Source organism: Neolamprologus brichardi, chromosome 9 (assembly GCF_056152115.1).
Source record: "Neolamprologus brichardi isolate AB-2024 chromosome 9, ASM5615211v1, whole genome shotgun sequence".
Classification (NCBI taxonomy): Eukaryota; Metazoa; Chordata; class Actinopteri; order Cichliformes; family Cichlidae; genus Neolamprologus; species Neolamprologus brichardi.
The window spans coordinates 21,279,936-21,296,691 of record NC_142112.1 but is presented as its reverse complement, the minus strand read 5'-3'; the positions used below and the strand labels follow the sequence as shown (position 1 = coordinate 21,296,691).

The following is a 16,756-nucleotide window of genomic DNA, read 5'->3' as shown; positions in this document are numbered from 1 at the left end:
GTTCTTTGTACATGTGTAATGGTTGTAAAACTGTTTAATCTACAATAACTCTGGGCCTCTGTGGAGTGTGTACAGCTGATAGCATTTCTTGGTCTGGGAGGCTAACAAAAACTAAAGGGTGACTAATTATCGATTCAAACATGTTGAAAATGAGAGCCAAACTTGTGTAAAACTGTAAACTCGCTAACAACTCTCTAACACATTGTGGGTGCTAACTGTTAATCTAGCTAACACATTAACAGTGAGAGTTACATAATATTATTTGATGTTGTACTATAGTATGTTAAGATGTGTGCCTATTTGAATATGTCATCATGGTTGCATTTACCTTAAATTAATAAGCTGATAGTAGCAGCAGTTTTCTTTGTTTGTTTTTTTGCAAGTTATTTAGTAAAATCAACAGAAGGGATGTAACTAGCCTAACTGGAGTAGCTGGGCTGCTGGAATCATGTTGGTGGTTACGCACAGTTTGTGCATGGTCAGGAATTTTGTACAGTTACTCTATCTCTAATCGCCACTGTGCAGATTCTGGCTTCAAAAATGCAAGAAGCCAGATGTCAGAAAGCTTTACTTGTCCATGTTTTCATCAAATTCTGATGATTGATGCTGCTAAATGCCTTGATTTCCTTTATTAACCTGAATACAGCTGAATTCAAAGACACTCCAAAAATCAAAGTGAAAAAGAAAATGATGCAGCAGGCTAATCCATTTTGGTGAAATGTCATTGCAGCAAATCACAATTATACTCAGTAGTTTGCATGACCTCCACCTGCTTGTAGCTGGACCTAAGCAGAGATATTCTAGTGGATTTAGGTCAGGGGAGCGTTGTGACCAGTCAATGCTATCAATTCCTTCACGCTCCAGGAGTTGCCTTCATACATCAAGGGGGGCATTGCTGTGCACCAGGAGGAACCCAGGATCCACCGCACCAGTGTAGGGTCTCAAAATGGGCCCAAGGATTTCATCCCTGTACTTAATGGCAGCCAGGGTGTTGTTGCCTAGCTGGTAGAGTTTTGTGTGTCCTTCCATGGATAAGCCTCCCCAGACCAGCACCAAACTAGCCATGCTGAATGATGTTAGAGGCAGCATAGGATTCTTTTTACAGCTTGTGGCCCTGCTGATGGGCTAAGGACCTTCCAAGGATCTACAGCTCTCCTAGACTAACTGTCTATCTAGTATAATCTCCTCCATGCTCTTGAGACTGTGCTGGGAGACACAACAAACCAACATGTTGATGTGCCATCTTGGTGGAGTAGGACTATGTGTGCAACTTCTTTAGGGTCCAGGTACCAGTAGGGACACCTACTCTATCTAAATGTAAAACTGGTAAAAAAAAAAAAAAAAAAAAAAAAAAGGTCAGAAAAGGATGAAGAAGGTGAAAATGTCATTGGCCTCCATCTGTTAAACTAGTCCTGTTTTGTTTTGTTGTCTCATTGTTGCCTCTCTAGTGGATCTGCTGTTAATGTAATCAATGCTAACCAGTTAAAACTGATTATAAAACCCCTCTGCTACTTAAATGACCAGATCAAGTTTAATTAACTTAAACTTAATTGACCTAAAACAAATGTTGTAGCAGCTATCCAGCTGCTTTAGGAAAGAAGGAACGGCTGTCATGGCTACAGATATCTATCTATCTATCTATCTATCTATCTATCTATCTATCTATCTATCTATCTATCTATCTATCTATCTATCTATCTATATTCTGCTTTTATTTTGAAGGCATTTGTGCTTCTTCCCACCGGAAGACGTTGAAGGACCCGATGTCACCAAGGTGACCGGACGCTTTCACGGAATTTCGTTAGCACACAAGGAGAATTAAGTCATTTAATGTAGCTTACTCATGGATTTAACACAGTGTCAGCTGTTCATTTTGGATCCCGGATGTTATATTCACGGTCTTTAAGTAAAAAAGCTGTCAAATAAACGCTCTTTTAAAGTTTCACGACCTTAAAACCTTGCAAATATAAATTTTCTTGTAACTGTCACAAAGTTGTCAAGACCAGCGGAACAAATGGCGGCTTCGAAAGCAGTCGTTCCCGGACGAGCATTAAGGACGTCCAAAAGAGCTGACAAATCATCCCCAGCGTCCACTCAGAGCTTTATGGAAAGGTAATCTGTCAGTGCATGCACAGACTATACACGGTACATGCCATTTCTTCTTCTTCTTAATCTTTGTGGCATTCAGCGCTCAAACAGTGGATCTGCTGTTTATAGACTTCAAAGTAAAAGGATTTGTAGCAACAAATACAATAACAGCACAGCATAAATCACTTCAGGTGGAAAACACTTTACTACATGAATTAAGCAGTTGGATTCTTTCCCATTAAATGTAGGCAGTTACAACAAAGAAAAACAGGTCAGTCAGTAGACTGTTGCTGCCTCTACTACCAAAATGATTCTGTTAAAACAGCTAATCGTTCATATTTAGTAACAGCGTTGTTTTTAATATTTGTTTTAGTCTGAACGCCTCAACGAGCAGAAATAATTGTCTCACTCAGACTTTCCTTTTTAAACAATGGTTAGAGTCTTAGAGGTTTGGAGTGCAGCCCGGATTTATTTTCATAATCTTTTCACTGATTCAAATATACAAAAAAATAAAATAAAATAAAAATACCAATCATGGTTGTGACCAAATTCAGTTGGTCTAAAGACATTATATTTTTCAGATCCCTTTATTTATTTATTTTTAACTATATGCACATGTTAAATCTGATTGTAACATTTTAAGAATAAATAAATAAATTAAATTATTTAAATCATTTTTGTTAAATTATTTGTATCAGATATTGGAGACTGGCCTTGAAAGCACCACATCACTGAAAATTATCATCACACTTTCAAGTTAAAACTCTACCATGCAAAGAAGAAAAGGGAGGTGCAGAAATGCTCATGTCTCCTTTGTTGCTTTTTCTAATTTCTAACTAAATAACTGAAAAATCAATTTTCATTCCCTTTAGCCTCAGTGTATTTGTATTTAGCATGAATCAGTCAATACAGAAATACTAACATATGACAAAATATGAGCATGTTAGCACTGTCATCACGAGAGCATGAAGTAAGCATGTAGGTAACAGTAGTATGCAGCTCAAAGCACCGCTCTGTACTGCCATGGCTGTAGACTTAAGCTGAACTTTTGAGCTCTAATATCACATGTTACATCTATTATTGCTAACTATTATTACAGCTGCAAGAATTTAGTCAGTGAGAGGATGGCTGTTTGGATAATCTGAACTTTAAAGCTGTCGTATGAAATCATTCGCCTTGTTAAAACAACGCCCAATCTGGTTTCTTAATTTATTTATTCTTGAAGTAATTTAATCTGGTTGTTGATATGTAGTGAAATGACAGTGACTGAGCAGGCAGGTGATAGGAAGATGAATTTATTGCTCACTCAAGTGATTTAATTGGACAGCAATGGCATCATTAACCAGGACAGCTGTGAGCCAACAAACCTAGCAGTATTTGTAATTAGCAGGCATGGATGGATAGATGGATGGATGGTTGGATGGCTTTCATTAGACCTTTAGATCTAAAAATCTCAGCTGAGTTCTTTACATATTTACATATTTGTGTGTTTTTTTCACCATATCTACTAGAACAGAACATAGAGATAAGTAGTTTCACTTTATTGCCAGAAGTGTATGACACGATTTCCACATTTATCTCATAGACTGAAATCTGAACAGTAGGAGGCATGAAGGCACACTGTCACTTCCTTGTAGTCATGTCTAATTACCTTTTCCATAGACTGCCATCTGAGATCCTGATTAAGATTTTGTCATACCTGGATGCTTTCACACTTTGCTGCATAAACCACATCAATAAGCTCTTCTATCAGCTTGCCAACAGCAAGTAAGTACCATCTTGTCAGTGCATTTTCCACAGTTTATTAAATACATGATTATGTTAATTAATCCAATAGCAAAGGGACAGTATGCCTCCAAATCTTACAGCAGAACCTTTAAGGCAGTAGGAGTCCAAGGCACGGGAGCTCTGTGGTTTTTGCCCCAATTCTTCTTCTGTTTTTCTGAGAAAAAGCATTAGACCTTGAAAGAGGAAACTTTACAGCGTGGTCCCAAGTTCCTCAACTACTTAAACATAAAAACTTCAGCTGCGGCACCCATATGTGGTGCATTGATATTCATGTTCATGTTTCTTTTTAGATATTTAGAAAAAATTACCTGCTATGCTCCACTGGTCTTCTACTCCAATTTTCTATTCTCCAATTTTAATCCTGCCACATATCTCTGGATATCTGGCCTGAAATTCAAGCCACATATCTAGAGATGCTCACTGAGCTTATGTACTGAAGCATCTAGCTCTCCACCTTTTGGAGGCAATCCAAATGCACAAAGTTTACATTTCAAAATTGTGATTTCGTGATTGCATGATTTGGCAAGGATCATGACACTCTGTAGATGCACAAACTTGTTTTATTAAAGGTCTAGTTCATTAAAATATTTCACGTTAGTGAAAAACATGCCCTACAAATCAAAATATGTATTTATATATCATTTAGGACATATTCTGAAATGTAAAAAAGCCAGCCAGATTGCAGCCTATGGTCAATTCAACAGTCTTGACACATTGATTTTTTTGTTGTCGGTCAGAACCACAATCAGAACCCAAATGTCCTCCAGTAACTACCAAAGAATACCAAGAACTCGGTGATCACTGTTGTCTGTAATGCCAAGTGTGTCATATTTAATACATGAGTATTTGAGAGCTCCAGGTCATCAGTGTGATTCTTTTTTGCACAAAGTGTGGCAAAAATGATACAAACTGAAGCTTATACTATATGCAAATTGACATTAATTTCTTTCTTTAATTTTTTTTTCAAAAGGTTCAATAAACAGTTAGGTTTTCCAAAATATCAGAACTTTCTGGAATGATTTCATGCTTCAGGCATCACAGGGTTAAATAGTTTCCTCCTTAGTAGAAAAGATTATTCCTATAATGGAAGAATTCACTATTAAACGTATTAAAACATGAAATTTCACTGCTGATGTTTTGATAAACTTTTTTTTCTTGGTTATGAATGGCCACCCTGTAAGAAATGATCACACTAGAGATACTGGACTGGTTTGTAACCTTTCTGACCGAGTTGGTCACTCTTCTGATGCTGTCATTGCAGTGCTCTGTGGAGAAAGCTTTACATTGCGGATTTCAGCAAGAATAAAAAGTGCAGGGACAAATCTCTGTTGAGGATGGCCACGATGGAGGTGCAGGATCGACCCGAAGGTTACTATAAGAGGCTGTACTTCAAGACTGTAGCCGAATGTGACATGATCAAGTGGACGAGGCGGCTTGGACTCATCAGTATTCACACAGGGCTACCCAGCCAAACAGAGTGGGTCCTCAGGTAAAGTGTGAGACAGATAAAGAGAGAAAACCCAAGTTTAGTTCAAAGGAATTAGGTTTTCCATTTACTTTATGTATCACCTACTCAAACACATTTAGAAAGAAAAATAGGTCATTATTCTTTCTCTAAATGCTCATGTTAACTACTTTTATAGTGAATTTTATATCCTTTTAGTTGAAAGGAGGTGTGTTGATCCGTGCTGTGTCTGTGCTCTAACGGGGATTTGGTATTTATTTGGAAGCAGCTGTATGAAGCCTTTGTTCATTGTTTGCTGTTAGCAAATAGCAAAACTTTGGAGATCTACCCTCGCTGTAGAGAAAGTTCAAGGTTGGAGAGGTGGGGGGAGAACACAACAAGAGGATAGTTCAAGCTGCTGGTAATCAAAAACAAAAAGTATGGTTTGTTTTTGATGTCACACTTAATGACAGTTTCTTATTAAAGGTGAGGAAGGAGGTCTCTTTCTGAACGTGATGTCTGCTCAGGGGGATGCCAGCACGCAGGGGAGAGCTCCCTCGCCACCTCCACTGCAGATTCTGCTGTGTTTTTATAACCTCTGATTAGAGGCTGTGCTGCACTCAATATTGAGTTCTGTGGCAGTCGCTGTGGTACAGAGGGGAAGTAGAAATAATTGTGTTCCTTGCAGGGGCTGTCTGAATTGTTGAAATAAATTACTTAGCCCCCCAACCCCTCATCCACAGAACACATATGCATTCACGCACATCTCAGCCTTCCTCCCACTGACTCAGACAACTCCCTATAGGGCTTTTTTTTTGTCTGTTAGAGACCATGAGGAGCATGCGATTTACCTTGGTAATAATCATTTCACAAGACGTCAAGCATACAGGCAGTGCAGAGTGAAATCCCTGGGGTCAGCTGCTGGAGCCCCCTGGGCTGCTCCAGTTTTTAGCTTTGTTCCCCCACCTAATTGATATTGGATGGTGTCTCAGCGAGGCGCCGGCTGCATCACAGTAGGGGCAGCCCTGAATCACAGTTTAGACAGAACTGGATCAAGAGATTCGTCACAACAGCTGCAGTTTTAATTTCATTCGTTGCATATCATTTCATTAGCAAGAACAGCTTTAAATGGAGTCCTGCTACTTCCCTCCGCTGACAAATGAGATGTAACAGCTAATAAACTTGTAATTTTTCTGATTTAAAGAGCAACGCTGCCAAACACTGCCCGATTATTTTCACTGTAATAAATTAGAAGACAAATGGATGGATTATATTTTTGTTCAATGATTCATTTGGACTATTTATGTGGTATTTGGTATTAAAGAACCTGTTAACTCCTGCCATGCTTAGCTTCACTCTCACCTGCTCTCTTCTTCTCTCTCTCTTGCTTTTATTGCAAAACTGCAAAAAATCCTGTTCCTGCAATTCTACATTCTGTATTCTAACTCTAGAAACTTGAACGTCACCTGGGAACTGACAGTCATGGATAAGTCAGGGCGTGAGAGCACTTTGGAGCAGAGCCGGTCCCAGTTCACTGAGACTTCAGTGACACTGTGCTGGAGCGGAGGAGACCGTTTGCCCGACTACCAGCAGATTTCCACCCTTCAGCTGTACGGTGTCAGGAGGCTAGCCTGCGTCAGCCCAAAGAGGTAAAGGCAGCTGACATCCATCTACACCCTTTGTTTCGCCTCTTGTCTCAGTAAAACCAACTGCTGTCTTTGCTTCCTCTGTCAGACTTGTTTGTAGGTCCCTCATGGAGAAGTTAGACATGCAGACTCTAACTAAGAACATGCAAGTCATTGGCCAGGACAAATTGGTGCAGCTTAAGTTGCTACAGCCTGGCATCATCATCGGTGTCTGGAGGGTAATTACTTCAGGCATTCATGCCATGTTTTGATTATTATTCAGTGGCTTAGAGTAGCAGAACAAGATACACAGTATTTTTCACAGGGAGAAGTGACATCTTTAAGCATCTTTTTTTTTTCTAGGACCAGTGCTCAGTTGCCTTTATCATGTTCACCCTCCACTTCCACAAGCTGGTGGAAAGAAGCACTCAGGGATCTTCTGTTTGGTAGGTTGGACTATAACCAGCCCCTCTTATGAACATCCATACAAGCATGCATCTCAAATTTAAGGGATGTATAGACTGACAGTATTGCTCCTGCACTGATGCACTGTACAGTGGGATTTGAGTTTCTGAAATAGTTTTTCTTTGGAATTAGTTGCAGTCCAATTTTCAGAAAACTGTTTTTCTTTATTTGTTTGTTAAGCCATTTAACACAGACCGAATCATTCGAGCACGGAAAGGGCCCACAACTCAGGGGATGATTCAGTGCGATTTCTCCACATAACAGACAGCTTAGCAAAGAACCAATTTTAAATTGGGCTAATTGAGCTATTAGATGAAAATTCTCAACAAGGACTAAAGAAGAAGAAGCGTTAGACCTAAAATCATGACAGCAGATGAACAGTACCTGAAAGTCATGTGCTTAAGAAATAGGAAAACATTCAGCAAAGACATGACACAAGAATGGTCTCAGCGGGAGGCTGGCTGTCAAGAAGCAATTCTTAACAAAGGGTAAGAGGGAGAAAATGCTGAAGTATGAGAATTACACAAAAACTGGAGTGAAAATCAGTGGAAACAGGTTTTATGGGGTGATGAATTCAGATTAGAAATTTGTAGTTCAAGTCATTGTCAGTATGTCAGTAAGAGGTCAGCTGGCTTCCAAAGAAGAGCTTTGAATGTCCTTTAAGAAGCCTGGAGAACTAACAATTTAATTAATTTAATTAGTTTTCAGGATTAGAATTGTACAAACTCTGCTGTCTGGTGGAAGTGCTCACAGCTTTTGTCTACACTCAGACTCGCAGGTGCTCCAGAGGCTTATGAGTTATTACCCAACAGTAATTTACTTTCCATCCACGTGAAAACAAAAAAAATTTCAGAACCACAGTGTTAATGATACCGTACTTCAGCATAGTGAGGATATAGCACCCTCTCCTGGTTTCCTGTGGGAGTACAGCACTTTTCTTTATTATGTTCCACAAAATTAATAAATCTTTGCCTTATTTTAGGAAAATGCTTTTGTCTTGATTCCCCCCCCCCCCCCCCCCCCCCCCCCCCCCCCCCGCCCACACACACACACACACACTAGACAGAGTTTTCACTTTCTGGTTTTATCAACTCTTTCCCTTTCTCCCCTTTCAGTTCTTATGTGGAGCCGGTGGTCCAACCCCCTTTCTGTGATATAGACCCTGAATACGGTCTCCATGGTTACCAGCTACACATTGTTCTCCACAACACTGTATGCGAGCTCATGTCCGGAAGCTTTCTCCAGCTCTTCTGCCGCAGAAGTAATCCATTCATACCCACATTTTGTACCTACATTCATTAAGTAACACTGTGAGTTATGCCAAGGAAATATGAATAATCTTCTGTACTGTGTGGGTAATATAAAAAAAAACCCCTAGTATAGCTATGTTTTACATGTATAGTAACTTTAAGAGGGATACAAAACAGAGTGCTAAATATCAAGAATTCATTTGCTCTGATTTTTTTCCTCCCATTTTGTTTGCAAATTTATGACTGTATTTATTTCCTAAGACCAGTCGATTTGTATTTAGGCATGTACAGCACTATTTGTATGTGCCTCCATAGTTTGTTTCACATGTGTGACAAACACGTACAGGCTTGCTTTTTCAAACCAATTAAACCTCAGCTATATGGCAGGAAACTTGGATATGTGGAATCTGAAGTGCTGTTTGAAATATTTCAGCTTACTTACTTACTTTTTATTAACAGCTAGTCATACACCAGACAATACAATCAGTTTAGAGGCTACTTTGCATCACTCTAAGGATTTCCATTATTGTTATACATTAAGAGTAATTCTATTCAACAAAACAAAAATGCAGAGAAAATGTTGATCATTGTAGAAAAAAGTGACACAAAAACACTTTCTTTACTCAAGTCTTCATTCAGTATTTTAAAGCGTTAATCCACATAGTCTAACTTTCATTCTTTAGGTGTAAGAACTGCTATATATAATAATCTACTGATATGATACAGCCTCTGAATTTGTTAAAATTTAGCTAAATTCACTAAAAAATTTGTGTTTATTTGTGTTTGATGGTTACAGCGCTTGTAGACTTAAACTGCTTAGCTGTCTTAAATTGGGTCTAAATGTCTACACGTGGTGTTTTTGTCTGTCTAGCTCAGATCTCTGATGGGCTGATCCAGCTAACAGTCATTAGCAGCACAAACCTGTCCCAGCACACATCTCTGTCTGGCGACATCACCCTGCCCTGGCGTTGTGAGGCCCTGCAGGGCACAGTGGAGGTACTATACGAGCATAAAATTCCCAGCAGTGATGTGGCAGGCAGGAAATATACACACTGGCACTTATTTACTTTTCAACTTCTTGTAGAATTGCTGCATTATGAGTCTGACTCTGCTAGATGAATTTAGGAAGCCCTTCAAGTGTGTCACCTCGCCCGTTTCAGCGGAGCTGGAAAGGACGCCCGTGTGCTACGACTATGACGGTGAGCACTACCTGATCCACTATCAGGACTCTGACATCCAGGTGAAGATGAGGCTTGTGTGGATGAATGAACAGAAGCAGTTTATTCTCATCAGTTTAGTTGTCTATGTGAGTGTTTGCTATGTAAACAAGTATTTCAGGAGAGATTACTGATTGTTCTGGATTTCCCACAGAAAACTGGTTTCATATTTAATATTTGCTCGCTCCATAAGACCACCATAACAGGTTGTTCATTCATTCAGTAAATGTTGTAGCTGCTCGTTTTATTATTATTTTGCCTTCAAGTGTTTAATGAATGACTTTAGTTTGAATGGATCTGATTTCTTAAAAAAAAACTTCTTTACTATCTACTTAATTTCTGAGTTATTTCTTTTCTTTGGACTCGTTAAGCTTAATCCTTCCCCTGATCTTGTCACTTTGCCTTTGACGAAATAGTAAAGTCCTTGAAATGTACCATTTTCAGAGGAATGCTTCTTCTCTTTTGTTGTTAAGCACTTAACACTGACCTGTGAATCATTCGAGCATAAAAAGACAACTAACTCGAGGCGTGAATGAGTGTTGTGTCTACACATAAAATACAACAAAAGAACAAAATATATTTTAAATTGTATCTCCAGGGAGCCTGTCAAAAAAACACATCATTTGTTTTCATTTCTGTACTTGAATCTATGAAAAATACCAACAGTAACACAGTTTGATGTATGTAAAATAGTATTTTTGCACCAACAAGTTGCATTTGAATCTACATACAGCATATCCTTCAAAAACCTAAGGAAACCAGACAAAAATCCAGCAAAGACCTGACACAGGACCCGAAAGATGCATCTGGCTCCTCAATTGATCCATTTATTGTTCACAGAAACCTTTCCATATGGAAAAGAAATAGTAAAAACTTATATGACTTAACTCATGAAAGTGGCCACTTTCATGAGTTAAGTCATATAAGGCTTACATGATTTACTCATGAAAGTGGCCACTTTCTCATTACTTTCATATATTTCTGTGAAGGTTCTCAGTCATCCAGGTCATCGTAGTCAAAGGAGCTTGCAAAGAAAAGCGTCTGGACTTCTTTAAGTTACTTGAAGACGTTTCACCTCTCATCCGAGAGGCTTCTTCAGTTCTAAGGTCAAATGGTGGAGAGTCCCAGATATAACCCTAGTGGGAGTGTCCCCCCACAGAGGGACAAAAGGACCCCCTGATGATCCTCTAATCGCCTGAGCCAAGGTGTGGAACTGGGTGTGGGTCCCAATCAGCCAGAGTTTCGGGTGATTTCATTGTGAAACCTGGCCCCACCTTATCATGCGAATTCCTGAGGTCAGATGGCCCAGGGTGTGAGTGGGCCTTAAGGCGTCTGGGAAGGGATCTCAAAACTGGATTATAGATGGCAGAGAGTTGGTGTCGTAAACCACCGCCTCTGTTCAAAGATGGTCGCTCACAGTGGACATAGATGGCTTCTTTCACTCCTCTTTCAAACCATCTGTCCTCTCTGTCCAAAATGTGAACATTGGCATCCTCGAAAGAGTGTCCTTTATCCTTAAGATGCAGATGGACAGCTGAATCTTGTCCTGTGGAGGTCGCTCTTCTGTGTTGTGCCATGCGCTTGTGAAGTGGCTGTTTGGTCTCTCCAATGTAGAGGTCTGGGCATTCCTCGCTGCACTGTACGGCATACACCACATTGTTAAGTCTGTGTTTTGGCGTTTTGTCTTTCGGGTGAACCAGTTTTTGTCTGAGTGTGTTGCTGGGTCTGAAGTACACCGGGATGTCATGCTTGGAGAAAACCCTCCTGAGTTTCTCTGATACACCGGCCACATAGGGGATGACAATGTTGTTGCGCCTGTCCTTCTTATCCTCCCTCGCTGGTGTCTGATCTTCTTTTCTGTGCCTCTTTGCTGACTTTAAAAACGCCCATTTAGGATAGCCGCACGTTTTGAGTGCTTCCTTTACATGTGTGTGTTCCTTCTTTTTCCCTTCAGGCTTAGAGGGAACATGTTCTGCCCGGTGGTGTAGGGTCCTAATTACTCCAAGTTTGTGTTCCAGAGGGTGATGGGAGTCAAACAGGAGGTACTGGTCCGTGTGTGTTGGCTTCCGGTAAACTTCGATGTTGAGGTTGCCATTCTCTTCAATGTGCACAGCGCAGTCCAGGAAAGGCAAATAGTCATCCTTCGTGTCTTCCCTGGTGAACTTGATGTTTTTATCCACAGCGTTGATGTGCGCAGTGAAGGATTCCACTTCTTGTGTCTTGATTTTGACCCAGGTGTCGTCTACATATCTGTACCAGTGGCTGGGTACTCTTCCTTTGAAAGAGCCAAGAGCCTTCCTTTCCACTTCCTCCATGTAAAGGTTGGCTACAATAGGTGACACGGGGGAGCCCATAGCACAGCCATGTTTTTGTCTGTAATAGCCTTCGTTGTATTTGAAATATGTAGTGGTGAGGCAGAGGTCTAACAGTGTGCAAATCTGATCGGGTGTGAAGTTGGTCCTGTCCTCCAAGGAGATGTCTTCTTGTAGTCGTTTTCTGACAGTCTCCACTGCCTCCGTGGTGGGTATGCAAGTGAAGAGAGAGACTACATCAAAGGACACTATGGTTTCATCTGGATCCAGGGTAAGTTTCTGGACCTTGTCAGTGAAGTCGGTGGAGTTCTTGATGTGGTGTGGGGTGTTCCCCACGAGAGGAGCAAGGATGGTAGCAAGGTGTTTTGCAATGTTATAAGTGGCTGAGTTTATGCTACTGACTATGGGTCTGAGTGGGACAGCTTCCTTGTGGATTTTTGGAAGTCCGTAAATGCAGGGTATGGCATCCCCTGGGTAAAGGCGGTGATAAGTAAGGCGGTCAATGATTTTGTCCTTTTCCAAGTCTTGAAGGCAAGCTATAACTTTCTTTTTGTAGCTGCTTGTGGGGTCTCGCTTTAAGGCTTCGTAGGTATTGTTGTCACTGAGGAGAGTAGTGATCTTTGTATGGTAATCTGTAGTGTTTAGGACCACGGTGCATCTTCCCTTATCCGCTGGTAAAACAGTGATGTTGTGGTCTTTGCTCAGGGAAGCGACGGCCTTCTTTTCCTGTATTGTGAGGTTGGACGGAGGGACTTTGGCACTGGAGAGGGTGGCTGAGACTTTCATCCTGATTTGCTCTGCTTCTGTCTGTGATAATTTATTAATCCGAATGGCAGATTTTGTGGCTGTGATGAGGTCCACTATGGGCAACTGTTGTGGAGAAATGGCAAAATTGAGACCTTTGGCTAATACTCTCTTTTCAGGTTCAGTGAGATTCCTGTCTGAAAAGTTCTTAACCCATTTCTCCTGACTGTCTTCAGGTGTGTTTTCTTCTATGGGTTGTGTAGGTTCAGATTCAGAATGAGGAGTGTGTGTTTTTGAAAGCAAGGTGTGAAATTTCCTGCGTTGTCTTTCTTTTCCTTTCGAGTGTTGGGCCCGCTGAGTCTTGTCCACAAACTTGTAAACCTCTTCTAAGATTGGAGAGGGTAGAAGTGTTTCCAGTTCCTGCAGAGTCTGGCTGATCTTGATTTGGAGGGCATCTATAGTGAAATGGACCTGTCTTATCCTTTCACTTAAAAGGTGATTTTGTGCTCTCTGTAGAATCAAGTCTGCTCTGTATCCCCTGACAGTGGATCCAAGGCGCAGGCTCTTGGGAACAACTCTGGTTTGTCTGCATCTTAGGTTGAAACGGAGATGGTTCCTATAATCCGCTAGTTTCCTTGATTCCCTTTCATACTCCCGCACCAGTTGAAGGGTGTTCCTCCCAAAATGTACGGCAATATGTCTGTGAAGGTTCTCAGTCATCCAGGTCATCGTAGTCAAAGGAGCTTGCAAAGAAAAGCGTCTGGACTTCTTTAAGTTACTTGAAGACGTTTCACCTCTCATCCGAGAGGCTTCTTCAGTTCTAAGGTCAAATGGTGGAGAGTCCCAGATATAACCCTAGTGGGAGTGTCCCCCCACAGAGGGACAAAAGGACCCCCTGATGATCCTCTAATCGCCTGAGCCAAGGTGTGGAACTGGGTGTGGGTCCCAATCAGCCAGAGTTTCGGGTGATTTCATTGTGAAACCTGGCCCCACCTTATCATGCGAATTCCTGAGGTCAGATGGCCCAGGGTGTGAGTGGGCCTTAAGGCGTCTGGGAAGGGATCTCAAAACTGGATTATAGATGGCAGAGAGTTGGTGTCGTAAACCACCGCCTCTGTTCAAAGATGGTCGCTCACAGTGGACATAGATGGCTTCTTTCACTCCTCTTTCAAACCATCTGTCCTCTCTGTCCAAAATGTGAACATTGGCATCCTCGAAAGAGTGTCCTTTATCCTTAAGATGCAGATGGACAGCTGAATCTTGTCCTGTGGAGGTCGCTCTTCTGTGTTGTGCCATGCGCTTGTGAAGTGGCTGTTTGGTCTCTCCAATGTAGAGGTCTGGGCATTCCTCGCTGCACTGTACGGCATACACCACATTGTTAAGTCTGTGTTTTGGCGTTTTGTCTTTCGGGTGAACCAGTTTTTGTCTGAGTGTGTTGCTGGGTCTGAAGTACACCGGGATGTCATGCTTGGAGAAAACCCTCCTGAGTTTCTCTGATACACCGGCTACATAGGGGATGACAATGTTGTTGCGCCTGTCCTTCTTATCCTCCCTCGCTGGTGTCTGATCTTCTTTTCTGTGCCTCTTTGCTGACTTTAAAAACGCCCATTTAGGATAGCCGCACGTTTTGAGTGCTTCCTTTACATGTGTGTGTTCCTTCTTTTTCCTTTCAGGCTTAGAGGGAACATGTTCTGCCCGGTGGTGTAGGGTCCTAATTACTCCAAGTTTGTGTTCCAGAGGGTGATGGGAGTCAAACAGGAGGTACTGGTCCGTGTGTGTTGGCTTCCGGTAAACTCCTTTGACTTTCATATATTGTTTTAGTAAGTATCCAAAACATACAAGTTTCATTATATAATTTTTCAAGGGATCTTATATCTGTTTTTACTCTTGTATGCTTTTCATACAAGTTTCACACAAGACAGACACAAACTTTATAAGATTTATATATATCTTTTCCATATGGGTTATCAGAAGTGGTCTCAGTGGAAGGGTGGCTTTCAATAAGCTATTCAAACAGGGAGAAAATAGTGATCGATGCCAAAGTACACAAAAACTTCACTGAAAATCAGGAGCAAGAGTTTATGGAGTGATGAATCAAAATTTCTGATTCAAATTATCATCAGTATGTACAGAGGAGGTCAGGAGAGCGGTATGACAGTGTCGACAGTCATCTATAAAACACGGCGGAGGCTCTGTCATGGTTTGGGGTTGCATTTCTGCCAGTGATGTTGGAGATCTTGTTAAAATTTATGGTATCATGACCACAGAATAACGCTTTCAGGTTTGGATTCACCATGCAGCACCATCTGATTGGCAATGGCTTCAATTTCTAACATGACAATAACCCCAGAGCCACTGTCCTCCAGAACCCTGCAGAACTATTGTTGAAGACTACTTAAAGAAACTGCCAAAGGGAGTTCAGGCTGTGTTAAAGAATAAAGATGGTCATGCAAATATTGACCTTCAAAAGTTCTGTTTTTGCCTTATATACTGTATTTCCATGTATACTTGGATATGTTTAAATAAATTGCTCTATGTTCGCGTTGGAGGAATAGTGATTGGAGTAAGTTATAGTATATAATCTATGTTATATGTCCTATAAGGAGTAAGTTCTGTCAAATGTACGTCCACCAGTGATGGTTTCATAGCCTGTAGTCCTGTATTTGTCTATTCTTTGCCTTCATCATTTTGCTGGTCCCTTATTGCTTAAAGTATCTAAATTACTAACATTGTCATTAATTATTCTTGTTCATTAATTACTGTAGTGATGTCAACATTTGAATGCACCCACTCTTCAGTTAACAGTCTGAGATTTTACTAAATGGAAGTGAAAACATTTGCTTTACATGCATGAATAAAATAAAAGTTTTCCCATTTTTCGTTTCTCAAATCAAGTTTTGCCTCCTTTTATCATCCCATTTATACCTTAACACCCAATTTTCTCAACTGCATTGTCAGACATCATGCAATCACTTTTAGATGATAATTGAGCTTAATGTCCACACCCTGGGCAAGTCTGGCTACAGCGATAGAATTAGTGTGGGGGCAATTGTTGGAAACAGTTGCTATGCTGCTGATGGGCCAGCATTGCTGATGGCAATAAAAAAAAGGCAGGCCTTTGGATAATTGGATTTTCAGAGGCTTCCCTTCCTTTTCTCGGGGAGGGTCATCATCACCTTGAAAAGATGCTTATTTTTCCAAACACATCACCAACATCTTTGGCAGTAGATCCTAAATTATTTGGGGAAATGAGCCAGAGGGGAAAAGAGGGGCAACGGTATGTGTGATGAATTGGTTCTTCACAATTGAATTGAGAGAAAAGCTCGGGGAGGTAGTGCACCGTCTGAATAGCTATTTTTTTGTTGTCATATTTTTTATTATTACACATTCATTTAGATGCTTACTTGCATCCAGTACTGGACTTTATGTATAAAGACAGAACACAGGGATCAAATACATGTAGAGCCACATAGACACACGCTGGATGCTGCTGACTTGAACAGCCTGAGAACCTGAAATATCACATGATATAGCCCATTATGTTTTACTGGATGGTGTGTTCCATGCATGGTTTTCAGGTTGCAAGTGCCGTAAAACGCATTTCTATCACACTGACCTTCATACAACTGTTGCCGCTGTCACATCATCTACTGCAAAGTGCCAATCCTTCATTTCCATTTTAGTGGAAAAACCAGGAGCCAAGGATGTTATGGGTTGGGAAAGGAACTGGCATGACTATAAAGCCAGTTAATCACTGGTTTGTGTCAGAGTAATGACTAAACAAGGGCCACAGATGTTTGGGACAAGGACCACAGATGAAAGG

General features: G+C 40.9%; 1 protein-coding gene across 3 annotated transcripts; it reads left to right on the top strand.

The window, feature by feature from the left end:
- Positions 1 to 1,769: 1,769 nt before the first annotated feature.
- Positions 1,770 to 15,790, top strand: fbxo15 (F-box protein 15). Of its 3 annotated transcripts, XM_006794629.2 has the most exons (10): positions 1,770 to 2,112; positions 3,751 to 3,855; positions 5,138 to 5,365; positions 6,772 to 6,969; positions 7,055 to 7,184; positions 7,309 to 7,391; positions 8,526 to 8,671; positions 9,532 to 9,656; positions 9,745 to 9,859; positions 15,215 to 15,790. In XM_006794629.2, the coding sequence occupies exons 1-10, from the start codon at positions 2,015 to 2,017 to the stop codon at positions 15,241 to 15,243; spliced, it is 1,257 nt and encodes a 418-aa protein (XP_006794692.1). In that variant the 5' UTR covers positions 1,770 to 2,014; the 3' UTR covers positions 15,244 to 15,790. The 3 variants fall into 3 exon arrangements, with proteins under 3 accessions (XP_006794692.1, XP_006794690.1, XP_006794691.1); XM_006794627.2 differs by lacking the exon at positions 15,215 to 15,790 and having other exon boundaries at positions 9,745 to 10,402; XM_006794628.2 differs by lacking the exons at positions 3,751 to 3,855; positions 15,215 to 15,790 and having other exon boundaries at positions 9,745 to 10,402.
- The last annotated feature ends 966 nt before the right edge of the window (positions 15,791 to 16,756 follow it).

Bases quoted from the DNA above. Each gene is read 5' to 3' on its own strand.
- fbxo15 (XM_006794627.2), top strand. From the start codon at position 2,015: ATGGCGGCTTCGAAAGCAGTCGTTCCCGGACGAGCATTAAGGACGTCC. The intron at 5,366-6,771 runs GTAAAGTGTGAG...TTCTAACTCTAG, and splicing joins CAAACAGAGTGGGTCCTCAG to AAACTTGAACGTCACCTGGG. The intron at 6,970-7,054 runs GTAAAGGCAGCT...TTCCTCTGTCAG, and splicing joins GCCTGCGTCAGCCCAAAGAG to ACTTGTTTGTAGGTCCCTCA.